This window comes from Biomphalaria glabrata, chromosome 5, assembly GCF_947242115.1.
Source record: "Biomphalaria glabrata chromosome 5, xgBioGlab47.1, whole genome shotgun sequence".
NCBI lineage: Eukaryota > Metazoa > Mollusca > Gastropoda > Planorbidae > Biomphalaria > Biomphalaria glabrata.
In genome coordinates, this window is record NC_074715.1 from 30249326 (window position 1) to 30272372 (window position 23047).

General features: G+C 36.4%; 1 protein-coding gene across 2 annotated transcripts; it reads right to left on the reverse strand.

The window, feature by feature from the left end:
- Nucleotides 1–12481: 12481 nt before the first annotated feature.
- On the reverse strand, nt 12482–21428 carry LOC106065853 (uncharacterized). Of its 2 annotated transcripts, none has more exons than XM_013224763.2 (3): nt 20706–21428; nt 16663–16830; nt 12482–13632 (listed from the first exon to the last, which is right to left on the reverse strand). In XM_013224763.2, exons 1-3 carry the CDS (start codon nt 20965–20967, stop codon nt 12881–12883), a joined length of 1182 nt encoding a protein of 393 aa, XP_013080217.2. In that variant the 5' UTR covers nt 20968–21428; the 3' UTR covers nt 12482–12880. The 2 variants fall into 2 exon arrangements, with proteins under 2 accessions (XP_013080217.2, XP_055884295.1); XM_056028320.1 differs by having other exon boundaries at nt 16659–16830.
- Between the last annotated feature and the right edge of the window lie 1619 nt (nt 21429–23047).

Genomic DNA, 23047 nt, shown 5'->3' on the forward strand with positions numbered 1-23047 from the left:
TTTAACTAGAGTGTCTTAACTAACAGAGCTGTTAACACAATCAATTAACACAGAAACCTAATTTTTAAGGCCTACACCTAACAGCCATGAACTCAGAATTTGCGCGTAATGGCAAGCTTATTTATAGGTGGCCAGGTAGGGATGAGATGCTTTAGCAACAGTCAGTAGGCCTACTAATTAAGCTATGGGGAATAATTCTATTAGTAACAATGACCAGTGGAGGCTGTACCTCAACTAACTATAGGGAGACTTAAAGAATAATTAGAGAAACATTACACTTCCTCACACTGGTAACATCCATCGCCAATCGGCATAGCAGAGAGGGAAAAATTAGAGACACTGTAGAAACCTAGTAAAGTAATGTTCCCCTTTAAGACCTTGCGATCTATAGGGCAGACGTTAAGGTCATTTTTGTTTCTTTGGCCAACAGTTAACGTGCAGGGTGTCAAGTAGCCAGAGCAACGACCAACCGCCTTTACTTTCCCCAAGGGGTGCGGAAATTCTTAATTCCAGTCTTCACCGAGACTCGAACCAAGGAATTCAGGCTTAGAAGCCAGGCACCCGCAAACATCTATATTGAGCCTACCAGTTTGGAATCTTACTATATCTATATCTTATATATATTGACGACACCTAATTGTATTTACCGATCTGCGACTTAGTTTCTTTAAAACAACATTATTTTTTATAACAATATAAGGGTCAGTGGGTATCATGACCTATATATACTTCATAACTCTTAAATATTTCTGCTGACTAAAAATAAGAATGGTAGTTGTCCACTGGCTTTGTTATTTTAGGATAGAGAAAAGGGGGGGGGGATTACTTCCCCTTACTACACTTGTAGTAGATTCCTGACTGCGGCGCAACACATGTAGTATTTTTTTTTTCATTAGTACTTGATAGCTTTAACAACATGATTCTCACGTGATCTGACCATGTTGTCAATTAAAGCAAGGTTTCCATTTATATAAAAAAAAATGTCAGCTCATTAGCTGCAACATTGCTCAGTGAGTCTCAAAAATAAACTAGTGGATAGTATAGAAATATATTGTTTTGTAGTGCAATACGGATCGTCCCTCTAAAGATATTATTAATGTAATTTGTTATGAATAATCCTGATACATTAGTGCCATAACATTTTTTTTTCAAGAGCAGAATAATAAATTAAAACCTCTTTGCCTATTAAGTTTTTAAGTTATGGTTATTCCACACTTAAGTATTGAATTTACATTTTATAAGTCAGAAATAATACCAGCTGATTGTTGTACGTTCCTTTTGACATCCATGTAGAAGACGATGTTTTGTATAATCCTAGACCGTATGTAGGTTAATATTAGTTGCAATACATTTTTGTTATCGATTCATGATTGAATTTGAGAAAACTCTATTTTAAAAAATCCAGAGACACCACGGAGTATCCAAGTTCATTTTAGCACGTACAACAGTCGAGTGTTTTGTAGAAGTCAAACTAGTGTAGACATTTTATCTTATCTTATAGATTACAGTTATTTGTAATTTGCATTATATTATTTTTAAATACATTTTATTTATATGTCTATATTTCTATGTGATGTTCTTGAAAAAAAAAGGGGGGCGGGGGCGCCCGTTTTGCTTACTATGCCTCTGCTATGTTTGCATATGTTTTTACTATTTATTTTACTTTTGATATATTCTGTATTTTTGTATCAAGTCAACGTTTAAAAGACATTTTAAAAAACATAACATATATATAAATATAATTCCTCCATCGTGTTTCGATGATGATGTGACGAGATGTTAAATCCTATACTCTTAAGCGAGCAATTCTTGTATGTATGTATATATATTTATATATATATATATATATATATATATAAATTTTATTTCAAAAACGGCTCTAACGATTTTCTTTTAAATTTCAAGGTATGTGCATATTAGTGAGAAAAAAATTCTCAACTCATTGGCCACATCGGGAAAACTCGAGGTCGACCGTTATATCGGTTTGAAAATGCCTCATTATCGAAAAATTAGTTTTGGCTAGAATGTTTTATGAATGAAAATTTTCCATGACGTAAACGGGAAAAACGCTGCTTACGTCACTAGGCTTACCGCAGTATACTAAAATATTTCTTTGCAAACAATAACGAGTTCTAAAGGATCAATAGACCTAATTAAACATTTGCGCACCATCTTATTGGAGATTGATTTATTATAGAACTATGAAAGAAAAGTAATGAAATTAAATGTGCCGATATATGATTAGTTATTGTGTTTTAAGTGCTTAATAAGTTGTTTACACTTTAATTGTGTAGAGCGGTGTAGATACCTTTTACTTTGTTGTTTATTTTGCTGGTGACCTCCAGCTGTCTCGTTCTGAGGTTGCATGCAACCATGTGCTCTCTTCTATGTCAGCTAAGTCAAGTTTGCGCCATAAGCTGGTCTTTTAAGGGTTTCGGTGTTACGTCGACCACTTTTTAGCTCACCAAAAAAACACTGCCTTTGGCATGCGTTCGTCTAAGATTCGTCTCCCATACAGGATACTGCTCTGTCCAGCGTAACTGTCGGACTTAAAGAATTCCCTCTATACAAAGGCCGCGGATACACATTTGAGACCAAAAGAAAATTTGCTGCCGAGGACAGACGCAGACGCTAAAAGAAAATCTTAATCGAGCATCGCGGACAATGGTTATGCTTGCCCTGGATGTGGCAAGATATGTAGGTCACAGCTGCAATCCTCATTAATTTTCGGACTCTAAGACAAGCCTTATTATTATTATTATTTTGCTGGTGAATTATTACCATGTGTTCATGCTTCAGTATCTACCTCTCCTGTACCAAAACAAAGGAACTGGTCATAACACAGCTTCTCTACGCCTTACTTGCTCACACTAAACATGATATCCATCTAGCGGTCAACGAGTTTGAGTACACTGCAGCCTCTTTTGATTTAACTATAAACCTCGGTAAAAAGCTTGGAGTTAGGGCCAGGAGAGATCTGAATGGATGGATGCGTAAAAGCAGGCCATAGTACCACAAGGATGGATGGATGGCCAAAGCCGGTATGAACTTCCTATAGTGCGACAGTCAGGCTGGGCAGGGCACGTATCCCGTATGGGTAACGAGCATATTGTTTGGCGTAACAGAGGTGCCCCACGGAAACGTTTCTTTAGAAAACTAATGCCATGATTTAAGTCTAATAAGAAAAAATGCGCCATTTTACTTTGTCACTAAGGGCATGTTTTACCCTATAACGTAGAGAAGTTACATTGCAAAGACTTTCTTCCAAGCCAATAATAGTAAACCTACAATAGTTTTACACAAAAGATGGATTGTAAAACTATAAGACGGACGTGAGCTGTAGTTTGTCTAGACTGTAGGAGGACTTAAAAGACTTTAAATTTAATCGACATGTACAATTAGGCCTACAATTAGAACTAACAGAACACTAAAACAACTCTTCAGATTAGTAGTCTTTATCCGATCGTTCATTTTCGTAATTACAAGAATATTCCCAAAATGACTTCGGGTATATAACCTTCCGAAATTATTTAACAGAGCGAGGTTCGGCCACCTGGTACAAAAATATTCTCAAAATGACTTCGGGTATATATCCTTCCTTAACAAATTATTCATCCGAGCGAGGCTCGGTCACCTGATATTTAGTTAATATTTGGCTAGTTTAGTTAAGTATAGGGGAAATTTTATTAATTTTATCCCGCTCACATATAAGATTTTGTACAGGCACACCGCAACTAACAGTAAGAACAGACCAATATTATAAGTTTATAAATAAATATAATTTAATAAATGAAAGTTTACAAAAGATAAATGATCAAATAAAATTATAATCGAGAAATTATATGAAGGTGCTAATATCTAATATAACTGCTCATCATGGATTGCTAATTGGTGAGGGATTGGTTACTTATTTTATTAGCTGCTAGCCCGTGGGTCGTCTTCTGGCGGTCGTAGGACTGACACTCAGAAGGATGAGTCATCCGGCTCTGTCTTAGGACGTCGGCTCGGGATATTCTCTATGCTGTAGGCAAGCTGGCTTTAGGGTGAGGCCGCTGCCTGTTTAGCAGTAGAGAGGGTTGGTGCTGCAGACTAAGTTGTAGTGGGACGATCTCTCAGCTGTGATCTCTAGCTCGTAGAGAGCCGTGCTAACTCAACACCAGTTTATCTTCTGCAGCGAAGGTTGCTCTAATCAATCGGCATTAGGCACTAGCTACTGGGCAGATGATACTGGGCAGTATAAGGCACTGTGGACACTGGGCAATATTTTAAGGCCAAGGACAGTAGGCAATGCCTTCTTGCTAACAGGTATGTAATTGGGGAAGGGGGGGGGGAAATGGTGTTGTCTGCTCCGGTTACAGCTTTGGGTGGAGATCTGGTAGTTGTAGCAGTCGGGTGTAGCAATCGTGTGTAGCAACCAGGCTGGGGATAAGACAGACAATTAGGAACCTCCTAAAGGCATTGCGCAGGGACTCCCATATGCCCTGCAATCATTCAGATGCAGGCATTGGTATCAATCCCAATAGGGCATTTAAGATAATTAGTTATAAAATCTTAAAGCATCCGTATAACTCAATAAAAAACAAAATACAAGTAAGATAACCACAGTAAATGTGTTATTATACAATGTAGGATGATACTAGTCAAGATTCATCCATCGAATATGATTACGTCGATAAGTAATCAGTTATAGTAAAATGGGGAATGAGCATATTATACTAAAGCTAAAGATGAAAATAAAATACTAGGGATAGGGCTATAATGATAATGGTGGATAAGATTAATCAAAATCATATTCATCCACTGAACAATGAGTTCACGAGGGTATAAGACATAATAATATGTATGTGGGGTATAATAGGAATGTAAACTAATTACTTTCCCATGCGCTCTGTAAGTTTAGAGCACTGTGATCTAAGTCCTTAGACAGTACTTAGATTCACGAAAGGTTATTGTTTACATCAATCACTAAGATACAGGAATGGATGAAACATAACAAATCAAATATAATAACTATGGTTTCAAATGTAGACAACCATAGCGGCATTAGTAATACTGTATGAAGATATAGCATCGACATAACATAGTACAATGTACATAATAATGTCATAATGTAATGACGGGGAACGTGGTTGTGTACTAATGTGTACTCACACATTCCTATAAGATAAGATAAGTATAGTAAAATGTTTACACTCACCCTCACAAATAAACCTCCTAACAGAGGAGACTGTATGAATCCTAGCGGGCCTAACTTAGAATGCTTTTGTCTCTCTATATATATAGTTGGGGCATTTTGTTTAACGGGTTGGGAAGAAAGCTAGATGATTTTCTCACATGTATCTATGTACTGGACATGCCAGGCGTCAGGTCAGATTTATGGCCTGTACCGTGAGAGTAGGGACTAAGGCGAATATGTATCTGTCCAGCCCGAGTGCAACGCTATTCTTAGAGCGATGCATATTTTGCGGGGGGGGGGGGGGGGAAATAGGTGTGAAAAGTTATTAAGCTGGTGCCGCGACTATTGTGTGCTGGTCACCTGTCCAGCGGTCAAAAATTAAAAGTTAGCCCTAGAGAATACATATATTAAACATAAATGATTAACAGCACCAGGGTGGTGGTGTCGAATTCAGAGTCACAGGTTCGAGCCTCGGTCGGCGCATGCCTTTATTTTTGTAGCATTTTAATTCACTACTTTCTCTCTTAAAAAATTTGGTCCCTGGTGCTGTTAATCATTTATGTTTAATATATGTATGTATCATTTGTTTCAGCACCTAGCTTCAATTCTATAGCCCTAGAGAAGCTAATTAATGTTGTTTGTCGAAATTCGTCCCGTGAGAAACAGTGCGAGGGGAGATAAATCCTAAAAGAAATTAGTTATGGGTGGACAAAAAAATAATTGTTTAAGTTAAAAATTAAAGTTTCTCACGGTTTGCTGGGAAAAACTCAAATGAACTTTTGCATGCAAGTTTCGTATCGTCACAGATGACCACTTTGTCATCCAGGGGGCTGAGGGCTTTGCACTGGGTTTTTATGCCTCCTCGTTTGGCCGGTGAGACCTATGTGAGCCAGGAATGTTCGGCTGCACACTGAGCAGGTTATTCCAGCTGGAGTTAGTGTCGTTGGCCTTGCTTTTCTTTTCTGTCGTTTTTCTTCTGCCAGCGTTGTTCACTTTTCCTCAGCAAACTGTGCGCCAGTTTTCACTTCGCGACGCCATGATGCTCTGTTGTGTGTCACTGTCTCCCAGGTGCCAGGGTCTATGCTGAACGCCTTCAGAGAAGCTTTGAGGGTGTTCCTGAAGCGCTTTCTTTGACCACGTTGCGAGCGCTTTCCTCGATTAGTTGGCCATACAAGAGTCGTTTATGGATGCGTCGGTCTTCCATTCTTCAGACTTGTCCTGCCTATCGCAGCTGGATAGAAGCTTTGCATTGAAAGAGACAATATTTTTCTGTATTTCAAAATTTAGTTTGACAGTGTTTTAGGCCCATAGTTCTACATTTATCTTATCTTTTAATCTGTCACTAATATAATTTATGTAAGCTATAAATTAAATTCTTATATCGAGTCGCCCCCACCCCTATTCTTTAATGTCAAATGCAATCATTAGCATAAATTATAAAAAGGAGCGAGGATTAATCGTTTTCACTCTACCGCCCCCTCCCCTTTCCAGGCAAAAACATGATGTTTTAAAACAGAATAGTCAAATATGGCGACAGTGTTTATGTAATTTCACATGAATTTATCATAAGTTTTTAAAGAAAGACTTTGCTTTGGAAAATTTAGAATTCATACGAAATTTTTCAGTATAAGAGTAACGATTGACATGAGTTCTGAACCCAAATATTCTTTTCCTAGTCGCCTTTTTCCAACCTTTACTCAACCTGATATTTTTCTAGTTAAATAAATTTGGGACTAAAGCTCACAATTTATACTTGAATCCTAAAAATGCAAAAAAAACAAAACAAAATTAGAGTAGAATCTAATTGATCCACTTAATTTCTTCCGAAATTTTTTGTTAAAACTTTGAATTATAGTTCTGTAACAAAACAAAGTTACAAACATGCCTATTGAACAAAATGTATCACTTACAAATGAGATTTTTTTTTTTAAATATTATTTTTGAATATTTTTTTTTGGCGGCGATCCTCAAAGTCTTGATCTAAATATATTAACAATAATAATAATAATAATGGGCAGGATGGGGGTCGTGGATTGCAGAACATCTTCAAATTGTGTAAGATGCAAGTTTTAAAAATACGATCAAAACTGCTCGCCTCCAGCAACAAATTAGTTTCCTTCCTACGGAAATACGACTCCGATGCAACCCCTCTGAACCTACACAATGCTGATGTCAATATCGGTATGGACGACGTAGGGCATGAGATTCGCCAATGGGAAGAAAAAACACTCCACGGAAAATTTCCGGCTTCATTACATGGGGACAACATCGACAAGGCTGCATCCTTAACATGGCTCAAAGCAGGTCATCTCTACCCTGAAACAGAAGGCTTTGTTACAGCAATATAGGACAGAGTAATCAGGACAAAAAATTACGAGAAGCATATCCTGAAACTCAATGTTGTCGACAAATGCCGAAAATGTGGAAATGTGGGCGAGTCGATTGAACACATTATGGCAGGATGTCCAGCCCTATCAGAATCAGCCTACATAGGTCGCCATAACCAAGTTGCAAAGTTAATACACCAACACCTGGCTTTGACGTACAAATTGATCGGTAAGGACACTCCCCCTTATTATAAATACTCTCCGCAAGAGGTTCTCGAGTCTACTGAACATCTGCTGTACTGGGATAGGCCTATTCTGACCGACAAAACGGTAGATTTCAATCGCCCGGATCTGCTGTTCATCGATAAAAAGAAAAAACCGCTACCATTATCGATATCGCCGTACCACTGTCTCATAATTTAAGAAAAACTGAGATAGAAAAACAAAGAAAATATGGGAACCTAGGCTTGGAGATTAAGCGTCTATGGAAATTGTCCAAAATAACAATATACCCCATTGTTATATCAACCGAGGGGATAATAACAACTGACCTCACAGACACCTTCAAGGCCCTTAACATTCCTAGGAACATCTTCGTTGCCTGTCAGAGGGCGGTACTGCTGCAGACCTGCCATATCACCAGAAAATTCCTCAGTGGAAACTGTTAAAGGGACTACGATGAATTTTGTTTCTCTTTGGCGAAACTCGACCCTGGCAGCGCCAGAGAATGACTACTCGTTCATTTCTAACATAATAATAATAATAATAATCTTTATTGTCCGTACGAAAATTTGTCTTACAATTTGTGCATTACACCAAAAAAACAACAACATTATAACTATAAGAAACCAAAGTGTATGTCCACACCAGACTCACTCATAATTTACATGTGACAAATTTTATACCAGATTGTTCTTATTTAATGATTTGATTGCCAGGGGAACAAAAGAGTGTTTGTGTCTGCTTGTCTTTGCTATCGGTGTCTTGTATCTCTTTTGTGATGGCAAAATCACAAAATCCTGACACAAAGGGTAGTTTTTTAGTTCGAGGATCTTGTTAGCTTTTTTATAGATATTTGTCTAAAACAGCTGCCCAAATGGGGTTTGTTTTTTGCCAATGACTTTACCAGCAGCATTTAGGATTCTATAGAGTTTATTCTTATTTTTAATGCTCAGATTGCCATACCAGGCAGTGATATTGAAACTGAAAATATTGCAGATATGATAAAACATAGCCAAGGCCTTTTCGCTAACAATAAACGATGACAGTTTTCTTAATAATCGTAATAATTGCTGCCCTTTTTTGCTGATATAATCAGTATTTGCCGTAAAATTTAGTTTATTGTCTAGGATAGTACCAAGGTATTTAAAGGTTTGCACAATTTCAATAGTCTCTCCAGCTACAGAAACAATATCATTTTCCTTCTTTTCCCTACGAAAATCTATTATCATTTCTTTGTTTTTTTGACATTTAATAATAAAAAATTATCTTTACAGTATTTTTCAATGTGTTCTATTTCTTTGAAATGCTCATTTACGTCTGAGCTCTCATCAGCGAATTTTGTGAAGGAGCAAAAAGGACTATCGGATTGAAAATCATTGGTGTACAAAATGAGCCACAATGGCGAAGTCACAGCCCCCTGGGGCGCCCCTGTGTTAACTATGCGTTCATTTGATATAACATTGTTTACCCTAACCCTCTGAGATCTCTGGTCAAAAATTCATTAGCCCATAGTATTATGTATGGACCAATCTTCAACGCTTTCATCTTTTCAATGAGTAAATGAAGTTGTATAGTGTTAAAAGCTGATGAGAAATCAAGAAAGAACAATCTTGCATAAGTGTTCGGTAAGTCCAGATGTTTGTAGACACAATTTAAAATATTTAGGATAGCATCGTCTACACCTTTACCCTTTTGGTAAGCAAATTGTAAAGGGTCTAACTTATTACAAAGATCATTCAGAAGAAACATTTTAACCAATTTTTCTAAACATTTAGACACAATGGAAGTAAGTGAAACAGGACTATAGTCATTCATTTCCTTCGGTTTAGATTCCTTTGGCACAGGTACAATTATAGATGACTTCCACACAGGTGGTATCTCATGGTTTAGTAATGAAGTAGAAAAAATATCTTGGAAAGGTTCTGCTAGTTGTTCAGCACATTCTTTTAAGATTCGCCCTTTTATTCCATCAGGCCCACCAGCTTTCATTGGGTTGACGTTTTTGAAAATGTTATGCTCTTTAGTAATCGCTAGTTCTAAACAGTTGTTAACATCCTCAAGGGCTTTGAGTCTTAGATAATTAAAATCTTGCGTGTCGAAGCGACAATAGAAATCATTTAACTCGTTGGCTAATGTTTTTTCGTCTCTTGTAGCAAGATTATTTTAAATTTTGACTTGTGCTCCTGCCATTTTGTTCATGGTTCCCCACGCCTGTCTCATGTCACTTGTCTTAATCGAGTCTTCCAGCTTGGTGCGGTAGTTTCTCCTCCCTTCCTCAAGAACGACGTTGAGATTTCGTTGAGCTATTTTCCTTGTCTGTCCATCGCCACTCATAAATGCTCTTTTCTTTTTGATTATTTCCGGTTTATTTTTTGCAGTGACCCATGGTTTATTGTTGGGGTATATCTTGGTGCTCTTAGTACTGACACACATATTTTCACAGAATTTGATGTAATTTGTCACTGCGTCGACCCATTCTTCCAGATTTGAAGTGGTCTCTTTAAACAAATTCCAGTCAGTGCAGTCTAGACATCCCTGTAGTTTGAGAATATTGTCTTGAGTCCATTCTTGTACGTTTTTTTGAATGATTTTTCCTTCTTTAAGTTTCGTGCGGTAAGTAGGCAGCAGTTGTATTGTTTTGTGGTCCGATGATCCTAGTGGTGGCTTTTCACGAGATGTGAATGCTCCTTTGATGTTACAGTAACATAAGTCCAGAGTTCTGTTCTCTCTTGTAGGACATGAGATGTGTTGATAGAAGGCGGGTAGGTCAACCTTCAAGGTGCATTTATTAAAATCACCCAGTATAACTACTGGTGCATCCGGTGACCTTGTCTGAAACTCATGCACTACGTCAGCGATGATTGCAGCTGCAACTTCCGTCTTGGCTGTAGGCGGAACATAAACCAGGACTATGTAAATAACACCAAAGTCTCGTGGCAAATAAAAAGGTCTCAATGAGAGCGCCAGTAGTTCTAGATCCGGACAGCACATTCTCTTTTTAACCGTGTAGTTGGTACAGTATTTGAGGTTGATGTACACACACAGCCCCCCATCTTTCTTCTTCTTAGACTCAGCCGTTCTGTCAGATCTCACGCAAGAGAAACCATCAATAGCAATCAGGTTGTCGTTGTCATCCTCCTCTAACCATGTCTCAGTAAAAGCCAAAAGACAACTTTCCCTAAAAACGTGGTCGTAGCGTACATGGGCACATATCTCATCCACTTTGTTTCTAATTGAGCGGACGTTAGCTAGAATAATCGTAGGAAATGGTGGGCGAAAACCTCTTCTTCTCAGCCTTTGAAGTAGTCCTCCTTTTTTACCCCTTTTCCTTGTACTAATAGAGGAAGGGTAGAGACAATTTATATGTGCATAACATGGTGGAAGAGGCTTCCTCTTTGAACGAAGTTCGAGGAGTTGATCTTTACTATAATGAATAGATCTAGTACTAGATCGGCCGCCATCTTGGGTCGCCATTTTTCTTCTTTTATTTCTAACCAAATAACCAAAGTTGAACAAATCTAGATATCTAGATCTAGTAAAACGTGTAATGTAAATACTCCTTGTGGAGCCCACCTTGAAAACAGAAGTCTTCATCTGCATAACTAATTACAAAAGAACATTCAATATACATCCAGCAAAGAAATAATAATGAATAATGAAAGCACAAATTGCATGTCGCCCATAGACATATAGACTGGCCAATTAAAGAGTTTTATGAAACGAAAATTTGTGACTTGCAATTTTGTGTACTTTATTATACAGCATTTATGAGCAGTATAAAAGTTAAGTATTCCTATCTATACACACCTATATATATTGTAAATAAGGAGGCAGTGTAGTTTTGTTTAATCTCTAAGAATGGAGATCATGCAACTTTTCATAATTCGGAAATCCGAATACAATAGATATACATGTTTTCAAGTTACATGAAGTTACTTCCTTTTTCCAGTCTATATTTATTTATGTCTATTATGTCGCCACCATAGACATAAATACATATAGACTGGCCGATTAAAGAGTTTTATGAAACGAACATTTGTGACTTGCAATTTTGTGTACTTTATTATACAGCATTTATGAGCAGTATAAAAGTTAAGGATTCATATCTATTTCAGTCATAACCTATATAAGTATTACAATATGTTCACTAGTGTTTTGTTTAAGCTCTAAGAATGAAGATTGTGCAATTTTTCATAATTCGGAAATCCGAATACAATAGATATACATGTTTTCAAGTTACATGAAGTTACTTCCTTCGGCCAGTCTATATTTATTTATGTCTATGGTCGCCACAGTGCAGCGCCATTTTGAAAAAGAAATGTGGGGTATCTTATCTTTTCAAGGAACAAATCGGTTGTATTTGCAATTTAGTAATGGCCTGTAAATTCATATTAGAATATTTTTCAAGTAAAACATTTTCAAAAGGTCCTTTTTGAATAGGGTTAATAATGAGCTGTAGATGTCAGGAGAATGCGTTTCTGCAGTGAAGAATGAAAGAAAACGCTTTTGGCGTCGGGGCTTCGCCCCGGATCCCACTGAGGGAGATTGCAGCGCTCCCCCAGACCACCTAGCTGTCAATAGAAAGTCCTCAACTTGGCTGTATTTTTTGTTTTGCTTCTTTTTTTTTTTCGCCAAAGGTTGAGAAACACTGCTTTAAATTTTTTTTAAAAAACGAATATACATACAAATATATATCTATGTGCTACACACTTAGCGATTAAAAAGCAACTTAAAACCTATATTTCATGATAGAGTTCCCTGCATGCATATGTACAGTTTTTAATACATTATCAAACTTATAATGATGAAGGTCTATAATGATGCCCATTATATGACATACAATTTATGGGCAATATTGTATAGAAATGCCCTGGCCGATTTTGACACCCAAGGCGCCCCTGGTCGTTTATGTGTTTGTGCAAAATATTTGTTTAAATAACGAAGTAAAAGAAATAATCCTCTCACCGTCACTCCTACGGGTTTAGAAAAAAAAAGGTGTTCATAGGCTACAGTTTAGTTGTAATAAATATTTATTTCTAGTATCATTTAACAATGCACAATTTATACATTAAAATAATTCTATAAAACAAAAAGTTTGTTTCAAGCAAGCAGAGCACGCACACACATACGCACACACCTACGCGGCCACATTTTGTTATACACACCTGCACGTCTTAACACGAGTGTTTGCAATGATAATTGCCTTAAATGTTTTAGTATGGTAGATTAGAAATGAGGCACTCTCCATCTTGTGCGGGGAACACGACACATGGTTTACCAAAGAGGTATTCACATTACGGTTTAACAAAAAGGCGCGCCCTGTTCTGAAAACATCCAATCGGCAATAGTCTGTCACGTGGGCACAAATTCCTTTGCACTGACCTACATCGTAGAACGTAGGCTGAAGAACTTGGAAAGCCGGCGGGAAAAATGTTGTTAAGGATATGACAAGCTTATGCCGTTTGCATCCTTCAAGTTGGGGATGAAAGTCAACTTTTGGTACTGGAGAGGTCACTGATGTGCTCTTTCCGCGACATTTTCCTGATGTACTCTTGGAGTTGCATGTCTGTTTCTTTGGACATAACTGCTTGACAGAGCTCCGGCTCTGCCTTTTTTGCTTGTCAGACGTTTTGTCGTCTGCTCCTAAAATTGCTGTTTTTGGATCGTCTCCTTGCATATTATGAATGTGCACGTTTTTGTCGTCTGTCACGGTGACACCGAGAATGGTATCAATTACCGTGGCGTTCATATTGCAGAATGTAAAAAGAACAGAGTTTCTAAGCAGATGTGTCGTAAGCCAAGATGATAGCACAGTGATGCGAATAGAGCTCTTTTTCAAGAACTGAACGCCGGTAAGGTTAAAGATACTGGCGCCACTTGGTCCTGACTTTTCAGGTGACACATGTTCTGTTGAATGTAAAAGAAACATAAAATGATATATATAAAATATAAGAGATATATAAATAATAATAAGTTTGGTTATGTTCTAGGTTAATTAAAGAATTTGATGACGCTATTGTTACTGACCAGATTGCGTAATCGTCATCTGTGTATCAGCTTGGTAGACTGAAAACCAACACATGGGGGTGGGAGTTACCTATTACATATGTGAGCAGGTCAGGGTGGCGCTAACTGAGTGAGGCCTTTTTGTGTTATTATCTGCTGCTCAGCATTTATTCATTTATAACAGTAGGCAGGTGGTAGCTCTACTGGGTGGGCCCAATCTGTGCACCTCAGTATGGTGACCAAGGGGGCTTGAGTCGCCTAAGCAACCAGACAGCACAATTAAACTAAACTAAACTAATCTAGCTAACTAAAAGAACAAACTAAACTAAATTTATAAAACAAAATATAAATACACTTTATTCACAATAAACTTACAAAGCAATAAAAATATAGATGAATATGAAAAAAAAAAAAAACTTTACAGAAACAACTAAATAAACTTAGAAATAAACAACTAATCAACCTGACTATACCACCACCAAAACTAATAAGAAACCCAAATGTCTAACTATCTTTACTAGATTACACCTAAAAATACCAACACTAAACACAACAGTACAGCAGACAGCTTAACTGTGGCAGTAATATACTAATAAAGGCAGCTAGGCAGTGGAAATAATGACAGTACTACCGCACAGTTAGGCAGTAGACGTAACGACAGTTAGGCAGTAGACGTAACGACAGGTAGGCAGTAGACGTAACGACAGTTAGGCAGTAGACGTAACGACAGGTAGGCAGTAGGCGTAACGACAGGTAGGCAGTAGACGTAACGACAGTTAGGCAGTAGACGTAACGACAGGTAGGCAGTAGACGTAACGACAGGTAGGCAGTAGACGTAACGACAGGTAGGCAGTAGACGTAACGACAGGTAGGCAGGAATTATAGCAGGTGGTCCCAGCTGAAATTTACACTACAATTAAATAACTATTAACTCCTACATGGTCACACTGACCAACGGTCAACACCGGAAAAAAAAAGAACTGACCGCACCCTTTCTATTTATAGAGCCAAGTCATGACTCACCTAAACTAACTTTAAAGTTAAAGAGCTGGCGGGAGATAGGCATGCACTCAGCACTAGCCTAGATAGTTTTACCAATTAAAATACAGATATAAATAGATAAAAAATTAGATCTAGGATCGCCAGCTCACACATATACTATTGATATTAAGGTGTGGGAGTCAAAGGAGATTTCATACAAATGGTTGACAGGACTTACATATTATTTTAAAATGGAAGATAATTACTTCCTACGCGAATCCACGTATCCATCTAATCGTCCATTTTAATTAGAGAATGAAACTATTTTGGTATTTCATTGTTTTTCTTGATTGAAGGAGCACTAAAAGTAAGAAATATGTTGTTGTTTTTTTTTTTGTGTATAATTACTTTAGATTTTTTTTTATTTGTACATTATTAATAACCAGTAATTATTTGACTAATTTTTTTTTTTATTGATCCATGTATTGTCTAAGCCAACGAATAATTGTGCAAAGATTAAATTTGATCCGAGAATGGGTGTGGAAGAAATAACGTGTTCAAACTTTTTACAAGACAAACTGAGGGGATATACGCTTTGTTAGCAAGGTCAACAAGGTCAATATGATGATCTGAAATCTCACTTCTGGCATATGTCCCATTTAGTTTTTCTGCCAAAAGGTCTAGGTCGATTAAAGGCTGTTCAGTTTATTTTCAAGTCAAACAAGAAAAAACATACACAAAAATACTTGTTCTTTGAAACCAGCTCGTACGAAGTGTAATGACATCAATTAGTTTGGATCAGACACGTAGTAATTACATTTGTAATAGATCTAGACCAGACCAACAACAATAAATATGTGCAATTAAAAATTTTTTTACAAATAGTTTTTATTTAGCGCTATTTCATGCTTTTAGCTTTCTCGATGCGCAGTGATCCAACCCCATGTCTGGACCAGTCTGGAAAATGAGAAAGGGGGGGGGGTGGAAAGAAAGGGATATCTGGGTGGATTGTACCGTAATTGGTTTTAAAAAAAAATATTTACAAAAAAAATAAAAAAAAATAAGGGAGAACAACCTGAATTCGAACTCGCGGCCCACGCCTCCTCAGGTCACAACTCTTCTAGTGAAGTACTTATGACTAAAGATGATTGTATAGCTAGTATATATTGTTTGTTGCAATCTAGCGTGACGACCTACAAAGGGTATTAATTCAGGTTCTACCACCACTTCAGTCAAGTACTATTTCTTTCCCTTTTTCGAGATACCAAACAAAATAATTACCAATAGTTACTTGACTAATTGTTTTTTTTCTAATTGATTCTTTTGTTGTAAGGTAAAAAAAAAAATAATCATGCGAAATTGCAGCTTGATCCGAGATTGGTTGTGGGAGAAATAATGTGTACAAACTTTTGACAAAGTAAGTTGATATAAGCATTGTAATAAAAATGATACATTGAAATGTAGAAAGTTTAAGAAATGCAGGTTTTCATAATGAGATGATTTTGTGCTACAAACTGAAGATCTTAGAACTTGTAACTCATGTGCACACACATTAGAAACCTTTCAAAAAACAAAACTAATCGACGGCTCCTTTAGTTTGTTAACCGGATACCCTAATAAGCTTAGCTATTTATAGCTACTTATAGTTTTCCGCGTTTAAGAGAATTCCCCAAATACAGTAGTATAGTTTGTATCAATGGTAAATAGGGGCGCGGTGGCTGAGTGGTTAAGCCATCGGCTTACGAATTTGGGTCCCTGGGTTCGAATCTCGGTGAAGACTGGGATTTTGAATTTTGACACCCTGTTCGTTAATCGTTAAAGCCATAGAAACTGATGATCTTAACATCATCTGCCCTATATTATCGCAAGATCTGAAAAGGGAAACTTTACTTGTAGCTTAGAAAAAAAATTATCAAGAGTATTTAAAATTGCGTTAGCACGAATACCTACGTCCAAAAACGTTGATTTGTGCACGTGAAAGTTCAGTTCTGTCAAAGACAGGCAGCAGATACTCCACGTGACTGATGACACATGTAAATCCATGTGAATCCACGAAAAATGGAGTGTCCTCTTTCAATCTAGATCTCCGAAAAATCACTGTGTTGTTTTCAACAAGATCTAAAAAAACAAAAATAACAGAAGACATTGAAATGATTTTTAAAAAATATTCCCCTATCATTTAATAAAACTTATTACTAATGCAGATAATATGCGTATACTTTTATAGTTATTTATGCCAATATATTATTATTGTGTTGTTCTTACTCTATTTGCAGTGTGCCAAAGACAGATTTGATCTTATAAAGAAATAGGCGTAGATTAGCGCAAACTGAAAACACAATGAACATTTATTGACAAAATTGATGTTGAAATGTCTTTGAACCCAAAACAGTAGGATCTAGAACCAGATTAGTGAGATTGAAATGATAAAATGATATTTAAAAAGAAAACTGTCAATCTAATATAGATCTATAATCTATATGACTTGTACATTTAATAACGTTATGGAAAAAACAAACAATATTTTGATATATGTCGGAAATAATGATTAAGAAAAGAAAACATCTAAATATGAAAAAACATAATTTTAATTTCTTATTCATTGCACAAAAAGTAATTAATTTCTATAGACAAAGGGTAAGACTGCTTTATTGATCCTTATTGGAAATGGGATTACAGCGACTGATTTTCCTATTGAAAACAACAATAACAGCTTTCCGCATATAAAACTGACACAGTTATGACTACACACAGACGTCTTGATCCTTATCGGGTTCATTAGTTTATTAGTTTATTAGTTTCATATATACTAGGGTTGTATGTTATTTTTTAATGACGATTTTGTTTTATAAGTCTGTCCAAGCTCCGCAACAGTTTGACCGACACGATACCCTGCTTCAAGTTATTAAATATGTTAAAGGATTTTGCATAATCACACATAGATCTAGAATCTAATGGAAACTAAATGTTTTTGTAGGTGTGTGTGTGTGTGTGTTAGCAATTTAGAACAGCCGTGTTCCAATCTCGCTAAGGTCAGATGAAATCATTATTAATGAATATCAAATGGATAGCGGACCCGTACCTGATTAATTGTTTTCATTCTATTTCAACCCATGGGGTGCATGTTGCTGACGAGGAGAAGGTGGGTGAGGTATTTGTTTTTGATCTAGAAACATAGCAGTGGTATGTGCGGTGTAGTTGAGGTAGGGTCTATACATTTGTTTGGAATATTTATGAAGTAAAACCTTTTTTTTTGTGTTCGTCCATTGAATGTAAAATAGTAGGCCTATAAGATGTAACCGCTACTTTTGACATCCCAAAATCCTTCCTTTTGCGTTTAAAAATTATTATTGTTATATTAGAAACGAATGAGTATTCATTCTCCGGCGCTGCCAGGGTCGAGTTTCGTTAATTAAAGAGAAAAAAAAATGTAGTCCTTTTATCAGTCTCCACTGAGGAATTTTCTGGTGATGTGGCAGGTCTGCAGCACTACCGCCCTCTGACAGGCAACGAGAATGTTCCTAGGAATGTTAGGGGCCTTGAAGGTATCTGTGAGGTCAGTTGTTATTATCCCCTCACTTGATATAACAATGGGGTAGGCTATATTGTTATTTTAATAATAATAATAATTTTATTTATAAAGTGCAGTTAGATAACTTCCATAAACACTTAATCTCCAAGCCTAGGTTCCCATATTTTCGTTGTTTTTCTATTTCAGTTTTTCTTAAATTATGAGACAATGGTACGGCGATGTCAATAATGGTAGCGTTTTTTTTTCTTTTTTATCAATGAACAGCAAATCAGTGCGATTAAAATCTACCGTTTTATCGGTCAAAATTATAATTATTATTATTACTACTATGGCAATGAATTAATTTTAATTCTCTGGCACTGCCAATGCCAGGGTCGAGCTTCCTTAAAGGGAAACAAAATTCATTGTAGTCCTCTTAACAGTGTCCACTGAGAAATTTTCTGCTGTGGCAGGTCTGCATCAGTACAGCCCACTGTCAGGTAATAAGAATTCTCTAAGGAATGCCAAAGGCTTCAAATGTGTCTGTGAGTTCAGTTGTCATTATTATTTCTGTTGTTATAACAACAGAGTGTATTATTAGATATCTTCCACAGTCTCATAATCTCTAAGCTTAGCTTTTTATTTTAGTTTTTCCTACTATTGTGGGATAGTGGTACGGCAATGTCAGTGATGGTTGCGGAGTTTTCTCTGTTGTCGACGGTGTATTTCTAGTAAGGATGCGTAGCTTTCTTCATTAGATTTTTTTTATCAAAGCCAAGTGTTGATTTATTTATTTTGAAATTTTGTTAAATTTATTTTTGGTATTATTATTATTATTATTATTAGGCCATTATTATTACATGCACAGAAGCATAACATTTTTAAAACAAGATTGAGGATAAAATAATAATAATATAATAATAATAATAATACTCTTTATTATCCGTAAGGAAATTTGTCTTACAATTTGTGCATTACACCAAACAAAAAACATTATAACTATAAGAAACCAAAGTGTACATTCACACCAGACTCACTCATAATTTACATGTGACTGCCCAAATGGGGTTTGTTTTTTTGCCAATGATTTTGCCAGCAGCATTGAGGATTCTATTAAGTTTATTCCTATTTTTAATGCTCAGATTGCCATACCAGGCAGTGATATTGAAACTGAAAATATTGCAGATGTGAGCGTGATAAAACATAGCCAAGGCCTTTTCGCTAACATTAAACGAGGACAGTTTTCTTAGTAGTCGTAATCTTTGCTGCCCTTTTTTGCTGATATAATCAGTATTTGCAGTATTGCAGTATTAGTTTATTGTCTAGGATAGTACCAAGGTATTTAAAGGTTTGCACAATTTCAATAGTCTCTCCAGCTACAGAAACAATATCATTTTCCTTCTTGTCCCTGCGAAAATCGATTATCAGACAGACCCGCAGGGTTCATCTACTAGTTTGTGAAACACAAGCTCCATCCATAATTTTATTTGCATAGATAAAATGGATGTAGATCTACCTAAAATAGATCTAGGTCTATGACGGAAATGGCGAAATGCAGGTGGAGACATTCGATCTCCCATTTCAAACTATTTCATTGACTCTCTCCTTGTGGAATAAGTGTGGGGTCTAGAATGTCAAAGATAACTTATACACATTTTAAAAATTGCCTATATAATTTTAGTTATGAAATAGGCTACATTAAATCTACATTCGAACACGGGACTTCCGGTTCCAAGTGTTTTACCCCTCAGCCACAGCATCTCCATATATTCATTTAGCGTACACTTATATTTTTTAAAATAATAATTATTAACCTTATACATACATTCAAATTAATAACATATTACATGTAATATAGAGAAACTAAAAAAAATCTTTTTAAAACAACATTTTAATCAGTATTCCATTCAATGAGTTAGTTAATAAATAGAAAATATATTTTATAATGATCCGTTCACACTTTTTCCATTGTGACCTTAGATGCAAATTGTTAGTACCAATGCGCGAATCTAAGAATGACGCTTGAGTTATTAATGAAGAAGTCTTGACCTTTTTAAAAACCTACCTCCCCTGAAGTTTTTCATTTAAAAGAGTAAAAAATCTGCTTGCATATGTAATTTTAAAAATTAGATGGTTCTCTTTCGGAAAAGAAAAAAGTAGCCGTTGCATCAGAACTTTGAATGATCTAAAATATCATGATGTCCGATTTTCATTTTCTCTTCTAGTTTCTGAGATCTAAATTGGACGGACGGACAGATGGACGGACAGACAGGCTACACAAAACTAATAGCGTCTTTTCCCCTTTCGGGGGCCGCTAAAAATGTGTAAAGATGGGCTGACTAAATAGATTAACATTTGTTGTTTTTTTTTACAAAAAGTCTTGTCGCTAGACAAAATGCCTTTTATTTATTTTGTTTAGATCCTATTCAGTAAATAACTTCCATTATAGATCTAATGAACGTGTACACACACACACAAATACCTGGCAAGTACGCTCGTAAAGCCCATCGTCGACACGAGTAATCGTCTAATTCATCACACAGCCGAAGCTGTTCAGAGAGAGTCTGGTGCAGTTTGATTAAATAGTTGTAGCCGACAGTGTCCCGAACATGTTTGACAACGTCGTCCATCATCTCAGAATTCTTGTCGTCTGCTTTGTTTCCAGTTGTGTTCTCGGAAAATACTTTGAAGAGAAGAGTGATTAGTAAGCATAAACAAACTGTCCAGTGGAGCCATTGAACCATTTTATTACCAATGCCTCGAAACGTTCTCTTCCTGCTAACAGGTGTGATTTTTTAAAAATGAAAATAAAAAATGGTTGGAAAATCATTAACATTAGTCCTTGAACATCAGGAATACATTTGACTTGAATACGCTTGTGAAGCTAGCTATTTAGTGGTCCAGTCCAGGAGTCAGCTAACCATTGGTTGACGGTCTTAAACACTTAGTACGTAGTTCTCATCATAGGCGTTGATAATGTAGGTATCTCCAGGTGTGAACAATTCACTGTAGCATTTCCATTGGAGTCCATCTCCAGCATCCAAGCATTGAGTCGCTGGAAGATAGAGCGTAGTTTTTGCTTCACTGTATTGTAGTCATAATTAATATTCTATTGAAAGAATAGTTGTTTAGAATAATTATTAGTTTTTCAATAATCCTTTGAACTCTATGGATCTCCGGAATCCCCTTCTAGACACGCCACTGGTTTTCATCATTACCGTAACAACTATGGTCTCACTGCAGTCGCTAGCAGGAGAGATGTCATGGAAGAATGGGGGAAAAGGGGTGGTGCTTATTTTGACAAATGAGGCTGAAGCTGTCAGTCGTTTGGTCAACCAAACGTTGCCCCGGTTTTGTCATTTGTAGTACCTACAGGCTTTATCACCGAATTTTTTTTGTTGGGGGGAGGGGGGTAGACTTATACCGAGTCCCACCTTTACGTAGATTATCTGTCTGAGTTAAAGTTTTTCTATCAATGACATAGGATGAAGGGCTATTGATACGAATCCAGTTCCTCTATGTGTCTCATCCAGTGACAGTCTTCAGGACGCGGGAAAGTTGTGTTCAAAATCCCTGATGACGTTGAAACGTGTGTGCAAGGATATCCTAACACTTTATTAGAGTGACGACAGATCTGAACTTGTTTCACACCGTGATGATGGACAAATATGGCAATCAGTAATCAAAATACCAATAAAAGTATAACAACAAAAGCTTGCCTAAAGAAATGTGAAATTGAGAGTGTTGTTGGAGGTCGTTGTCTTGTAGCACCAAGCTGCTGGTAGACATCTAAACTGCTGTAGGCGTGTTGTATCTTAAATTATAACAGCTTGAAATACCGGCAACCTGAATGTGAACAAAACTAAATAAAATGTTTATAGACATCAACTTGATATGAAATGAAAATAAATGTAATAGACTTCAGTAATGATATAAAATGGTATTTCTTAAACAAAATCTAACTTGCTACAGTAACACTTCTTTTCAGACTCGCGTTTTGGAGTCGTCGGTCTTACCTAAGACAATGTCACCTATCTTGCATCATTGAGAACCATTTGCTAACTTCTTCCCACCGTCACCATAGAAACACTCAAACACCCCATAACAGAGAGGTGGTTTGATTTGATGCACAAGAGCATACACCATTTTTAAAAATCTACTTTAATAATTCCAACCAAATATTTTCTTAAATATCCCCAAAGAACAATTGATTTTATGAATCATATTTGTACACAACAGCAGAGCTCGAGTTGCTGCTGTTAGGACACAGCAGGGCACGATTCATCGGTCCTACAGTTGACTCCATCATATTGCTGAACGAGAGAAAATCAATCCTAAGAATTGGCTCGTTATGTCCTTTGATAGGTTCGTGTGGTGTCCCCCTGAGGAGAACTACACTGCGTCACAGTATTATCAAGAATAAACTGTGATGGAATGAAACATTATTAGAGATGATTTCAAAGTAAAATATAACATATATGCCGGTTGGCATTGAGGTCCAACTTTAAATGATATTTTTTTTAATCCTATGAGCCAAAAAATTCGGATGAATCGTTTACAATTTATAACCTTTAAAGAAAAGTGTATTTGAATTATTTTTCTGTATGAATATATGATGTTTAACTTTTTTTTTCGACCAATAATTTAACGTGCTAAAAATTAATGAATATTGATTTCTTTAAAACTGCATTAATAATTAAGTTTCAGGTAATGGGAAAAAATCAAAATCATAACCTAGACAGAAATATATGATTGATTTTGTGTGCTGCTTATATTATTTTTAAAAATTAAATTACAAAGCTTATATCATCTCAGTCTGTTTGT